This window comes from Limulus polyphemus, unplaced genomic scaffold, assembly GCF_000517525.1.
Source record: "Limulus polyphemus unplaced genomic scaffold, Limulus_polyphemus-2.1.2 Scaffold3779, whole genome shotgun sequence".
NCBI classification, from domain to species: domain Eukaryota; kingdom Metazoa; phylum Arthropoda; class Merostomata; order Xiphosura; family Limulidae; genus Limulus; species Limulus polyphemus.
Window position 1 is genome coordinate 64,282 of NW_013669389.1, and position 6,961 is coordinate 71,242.

The following is a 6,961-nucleotide window of genomic DNA, read 5'->3' on the forward strand; positions in this document are numbered from 1 at the left end:
CCGGTAAGGAAGGTGCCTGTAATATTAAGCGAAGCTGTTTTATAACTTGTTCATACATTTACTAATTTTATATATCAGTGTTATGAGCTTGTAAAAGCTATTCATTGTAGTTATGTTTAAATTTAAAATTTCACCGACTTCAGGAATTTCGTGTTAATTTATTCAAATAATTAATCGGCAGAGTCTGTACGATACCTCAGTGAAAAGCGTCGAACAGATAGAGTACCTTGTATTCGAGACAAACATGTTTGTAATGTGAATAAAAACATTCCGCAGCGAGAATAATCATTCTCTCATGAAGCTCCTTTAACATTTCTTCCATAAGTTTTAAGCCTGTTTGTCTGCGAATCTTTCGCATTCCAAGTTTCTCACTCTTGGAGTCGTCACTGCAACACGTTGTGACAGGCAATATTTCATATTATCAGGCGTGTCCCCTTTTGTTTCTTTTAAGTCTATGATACAGGCTTGGGGCAGGCAATATAAGAATTGAGCATCAATCTCAAACAGATTGTGAACAGCTTTTCTAAATTGTTGTACTTAAAAGTTGCTGCATGAAGTCTAAAAAAACGAAAATAAGTTTAACAACTCCAGTTCTATTACGCTTACAAAAACTTCGACCGTGACAACAGTTGAGAAAGTACGTGGGATGTTTCTATTATATGGGCACATGTCTTACGCTACCAATAGCTTCATGACATAATTTGGATATTAAAATACATTTTACATAGCCACTAATGTTAATAGCACAGGAAAGAATTACATGTAGCAATATATGTATATATAACTATTCAATCACAACTGAGTTTAATTCATCTTATTTATGTCTGTCAACATTCTACTACACTGTGTGCCTGTGCTATATTATGTAGGTATGATGCAAATGCCAAACCTACTGTCTTGTTTGCATTGTTTTTAAAGGATTGATATTAGCCAGCCATACATTTACTTCCTTACTTGTTTGTTTGTTTGTATGTTTTTGAATTTTGCGCAAAGCTACACGAGGACTATCTGCGCTAGCCATCCCTAATTTAGCAGTGTAAGACTAGAGGGAAGGCAGCTAGTCATCACCACCCACTGCCAACTCTTGGGCTACTCTTTTACCAACGAATAGTGGGATTGACTGTAACATAATAACTCCCCCATGGCTGAAAGGGCGAGCATGTTTGGTGGGGTTGGGATTCGAACCCGCAACCCTCAGATACTTCCTTACTCATAGGAATCACATTACAGAGGTGCAAGGAAAGTTATAAAAACATGTACAGTTTGCCAATAATAATTTATTGCTTACAGAGATGCAAGGATAATTATAAAAAACATGTACAGTTTGCCAATAATAATTTATTGCTTACAGAGATGCAAGGATAATTATAAAAAACATGTACAGTTTGCCAATAATAATTTATTTTTTTTACATTCCAAAATCACATCTTGTCCTATGATTGATGATCATATACTTATTTTGGTAGTAGCTTTACTGGAAATGCAACCTGAACAAATCTATTGACAAAAGCATTTTGATGAAACCAATTTAATCATCTTTTCAACCGTTCTTACTTAAATTATATCAACATAGCAATTTCTCATTGAGTGCTGGGTACTGACCACTCTCCCATTCACCATACTTATAAAACAAAACACAGGTTACAAGTTTATTTTTAGGGTACTTGTGATGTTTTGCTGCCCTCTACAGTCAGAAATCATTAAGAGAGGCAATTTTGATTTAACCTTAATAACTTCTGACTTTCATATTATCATTTTTAAATATTACAATCACATAAATACATACATATATTTATTCACATACAAGATTTAAATTCTTAGCCCACAACCACTTAATAACAATGCAAAGACAGAGATTTTTGAAGTATAATGTATTTGTTACAAATTTTGATATTAACACTCACAATATGAACAATAAATAAACATTTTTGATGGAATGTCTGTAAAAGAAAACTAAGTATTTTTTTCACAAAACAAAAAAATTTAAAATATTACTAGCATGAAGATGATTCCTTTTCTTTCTACCTTTCGGAGAAAAGTTTGAAGGTATAAATTAAAATATTTTCTTAAACTCCTAATAGTTACATTTTCTTAAGAATTTAGATCACTCTGAAATATGTAATTTGTTTTATAACACACAAAAATTTAAAGTGTTTTATAGAAATTTATTACTTACTAAATGAAAAACAATTTAAATAAGTAAAAAGTATATTACATGTTATGTTCAGATACAATATTGAAAAGTATGAACCAAATTTTACACAATTGGATTCTTTGTGAAATGTGCAATTGTTGATAAATATAAAACTTCATAACTGACGCACACTTACAATTTTTCTTGAACTCACTATAGTCTTTTCTCTGATTGAAAAGTATCATAATTAATACATCTGTTTAGTTCCATAGTGAAAGTGCTATTAAAGAGATAACAGAAAGAGGCACAAATAATATAATTTTATAATCATATGTCCTCATTCTTACAGTATGATCGTACAAGTATTAACTGAACAGAGCAATGACTACAAAAACATCAACTCTGACAACAAATCTCTATTGATTTTTTTCTGATTGAAATACCATAATTAACATCTTTGTTTACTCTTACAGATAATGCCATTACAGAAATAAAAGAACAAGGCAGAAATATTACTCTTTAAGAATGATAAATCCTTATTCATAATATATTTTCTTACAATAAAAGATCTTAATAGACAACTAAGAATAGCTAAAACTAAAAAATGTACACGAAATTCCTTCTGTGAATATAACAGATAATTTAAAAGACATAATCAGCACGTAGAATATACTGAATACAGTGCAGTTTGTGATAGCCAATATGCTTGGTGTAATAGTGAGGCAAGCTATCTCCATGCACTTGCATGAACTAAACTTTACAGCTTGTAAGTTTTTTGTAATGCAGTTGATACCCTTATGTGCAGTTTAAAATGAATCTTGATACATACCAGTGTAATTCATGTTTTCAGATGTAACATTCCACAAGTATCTTTAACACTTGTACAATATAGCTACAGTCACTACCCAAGGTTGTACAGGGTAAATATCATGATACAGAATTAAAAATTCTAATCATCCCATTAATTTTTTTTTCCACAAAACATTGTTATTTGAATTAATAGGAACTTCACAAATTACTTCAGAATAATTCTTATTTTTCTTTTCCAAACTTTCTTTGATTGTAAATTAATGTGGGAAAAAAACCTTTCATGTGAGCACTTTTTAAACCAAATATACAAATTAATAAACAACTTGTTTTTCCCTCGTGAAACTCTGCTAATATTCAAGTTCTTTAACGACAATTTCAGACTTTTCAATATATTTACATGTACTCATATATTTATTAAATCTAAGAAAATTCTTACACAACAAATACAACCTTTTTTTAACATCTTAGTCTGGTGATCATTTATACTCTAACTGAAAGGGGGGAAAAAGCCATAATTAATGTAAAGAATGAAAAATAAGAGAACAGTAAGAGAACATAATGTAAATACACAGTATAAAGATATCTTAATTAGCTAAATGTGACTCTTATATGTAAACAATATATTGAAATAATACACCTATTATCTTAAAGTAAAACCTTCAGTTGAGCATGGTGTGACGATCATAAATGTGTCGTCGCTGTTCTTGAACTTGTCGTTTCCACTTATCTTGCTGTTGACCAACTCTGTTAAAGACTGTTGAAGTAGAAGGCTGTGGTTGAACTACTGGAGGAACTGGCTCCTCCTGAGAAATAAAATTATGATATTCAGTACAATCTATTCGATATTTATTAGTTAAGATGGTTTTACATCAGTATGAAATTTATCTCACAATACTTTTAAATTACTAAGTAATTCTATTAATCCCTTCCAACCAGGTGGCAGTATAGTGGCAATTTTTTTATATCTGCATTCATAAAAATCTATGTGGTGACATTTATGAAACAGACACTTCAAACATGAAGCATGTACCCATTGAATGTTTTGAATGAAAATCTGATTTCTTTTTATATTGAAAGTGTGTAATGTAATAAGTAGCATTCATTATTATTTCTCTTTTGTTTTAATATTACTCCATAAAATAAGTAATTGTCCTTTAAAGAGAAGTTTGTATTCAACAATTAGCCCATTTTGACACATTTGTACAGCTTTTGTTTTTTTCCCTAATGAACACACCGAGTGCCACGATAAGGCACTGATGGGTCCCAGGCAAAGTATAAATTTGTGGACCCCCCCCCTTACCCTTGCTTTTAAGAAAATAAAAAATGAAAAATATTTAAAAATCTGGTTTTTTATTATTATTTTATTGTTTATTATTACACTTGCAACTTTTTCTGGCTTTTAGTCTTGCAAACTCATCAATGGTATTGGTAAAGTTGATCAGTTCTCAGTTGAAATTAACATCAAAGCACTGTTCTTACTTTGTAGACTGTAATTCTGACTTTATGCACTTAGATTTTGAGAAGGAACATTCTCCCTCATCCATGGACACATATAATATTGGATACATGTGAAGGGCTATGTCTACATTTGGACAGACCAAGACTAAGTTTCTTTTGCATGACAATTTGATGCAGTATGCACTATTTGGGATTTCTACGATCTCCTTCTTGTAACTGCAACTGCTGCTGGTGACGATAAGGCCTGGGCAACTGTCTCTTTTGCTCATTGGATAAAATGGTTCTGAACACCCCCACTTGTGAATAGCATTAAATACAATTACAGGCCTAAAAACATCATGCACCAGTCCAATTGTTGAAAAAAACATTTGCAATAAAAGTTTTTATGAATCATTTAAGAGATGGTATTTATCTCACTATATTTTCTTATAAAAGTTATCTTTTTGTTCCTTTTAGAAACTATGTATAGCTGTTTCAAAAACGTTCCCATCAATCTCTAAATTCAGGCCAGGACAAAGTCCAGTGTAAAATATTATTACTTTCAAACAACAAGTAGGAGTTTTTTTATAAAGTGAAGAGCAACTTTCAAGGTAATTACTTCAATAAAATACATACACAAACAGGGTAACCAATAAAAGTATTTCATTACCTTTATGTAGTAATAAAAAAAACAACCTATGATATGAATATAAATAAGAAATAACTTGTGTGTGTGCATGGGAAGCTTTATAAACTTCATTAAATTAAGCAAAAATGAAGTAGGGAGGCATGAATGACATTACCACATGCATAAGGGAAGGGTAGATGAAGATATCATAATGCAATGCAAAGGGAAAGGTATTTGGGTAATGAATCTGTTATCCCTCACAGCAACATCTCAGACATGTTTATGTGTTATGATTTTGTGTGTGAATTTCTTCATTTGTTTATAAACACCAAGAGTACCGATACCATCCCCCTGTTGAGTACTTGCCCCCAATACTCAAGTTTTGAAAGCATCACTAGATCTGGTATCTTTTACTAGATAAGTCAATCAGTTTGCCATTTTAGATCACATCATTTGGCTCAAAATGTCTTTAATACTAGAGGGACTTTGTAGGTATCACATGTTGTGGAATAAGTTTAACTCAACAGTCACTGAGATGCCCCAAATGACCATCAGATTCATTCAGAATTCTATGTACCTAACTTCTTACTTGAGTAGTCTAGGAAAGTTACTCAGCTGTTTAATTACTTCAAACACACAGCATTGCCTTCACATTTTATGAACATTCAAATACAAAATACACAACCAAAAAATGATCCATATGTGAAGGTTTTGCTCTTGTAATTGAATTATTTGAAGACGTTTGCAATGTAATAATTGAAATTATACAAATCTATAGTCTATATAAGGAAAAAGGGAATTCTATAGCAAACAGATTTTATGAAAGAAAATAGTCCCTGATTTCTCATGACATGTTTCTGATTTTGTTAGATTTAGAAGTTTGGAAATTGTAAAACAAAAACTGCAGATACTTGGATTTCAGTTTTTTTACACTTCAACTTCAAAAATTAATTTATTTTCAAACTACTTAAACCAGAAATAAGCAACAAACATATATGGAAAACACAGATTTGCAGCTGTGTTGTATGTTGACAAGTTTTACTTAGATAAGCAGAAAGTTTAAATATTTCTACACCCCAAATAAAATTCACAGTTGGGAGGGAGGGAATCAAACTTAAGGTTAGCAGTTTTAATATTTAAATATTTTTTTTCTTAGAGTGTTGTTGATTTTTAATTGTGTATATTTACAGTACCATGAAGAACTATAATAAAAGTACAACACTAAGATATATGTAATATATAAGTGTATACAAAGAGTTTCCTTCACTGTATGACTTTAGATTAAAAATCGAGAAAAGAAGCTTTTTTTCAGGTATAACATCCCTAACACTTTGGAGCCTAAAGTCAATTTATATTTCAAGGTTTTATTTAAGTAGATCATTATGTTACAACTTGCCAATCAAGATTTACTTTGATTTTCTGAGAAATGAATGATAAAAATGTTAATATTTTGTAACTGATTTAATTATGTCATCAAAAACGTGTGTGTGTGTGTGGTTACAGAGTATGGGTGAAAGGGATCTCCCTGGCTCTGCTTTTTTCATCTCTGGGACTGCACTTTCAATTATCATTTCAGGCAGGATGAATTTATTCCCCTGAATTAACATTCCCTATAAAAAAAATATGTACAATGTCTGTATTGTACATTGTTATTTCAGTTCTTGAAGTTATGCTGCATAATGGAGCAAGTACTTGTCATTAGTTGCTCTGCAAGCTATATTTAGTTGCTGTCTAGCATACGTAGTACTTAAATATGTATTTTGTTTAGAAGTTGATTTGGTATAAATAAGTAACTTACTGTTCATATTGTGTAGTACAGATGTGTCATGGCTAACCAATACGTTTTCTTGTTTGGGGTATTTTATCCCCCCCCCACCCTGTGTATTTCTTACAAATTAAGTCGACCCTACCGTTATATATATATATATATATATTAATTAATTAATTAATTA

General features: G+C 31.0%; 1 protein-coding gene across 1 annotated transcript in view; it reads right to left on the reverse strand.

Annotated features, from left to right (window-relative positions):
* Positions 1-1,379: 1,379 nt before the first annotated feature.
* Positions 1,380-6,961, reverse strand: part of LOC106470028 (uncharacterized protein CG1161-like) — a 29,260-nt gene continuing 23,678 nt past the window's right edge. Inside the window, exon 5 of the mRNA XM_022398574.1 lies at positions 1,380-3,747. Coding sequence (XP_022254282.1) covers positions 3,604-3,747 — 144 coding nt within the window. The 3' untranslated portion in view covers positions 1,380-3,603. The remainder of the gene's footprint in view (positions 3,748-6,961) is intronic.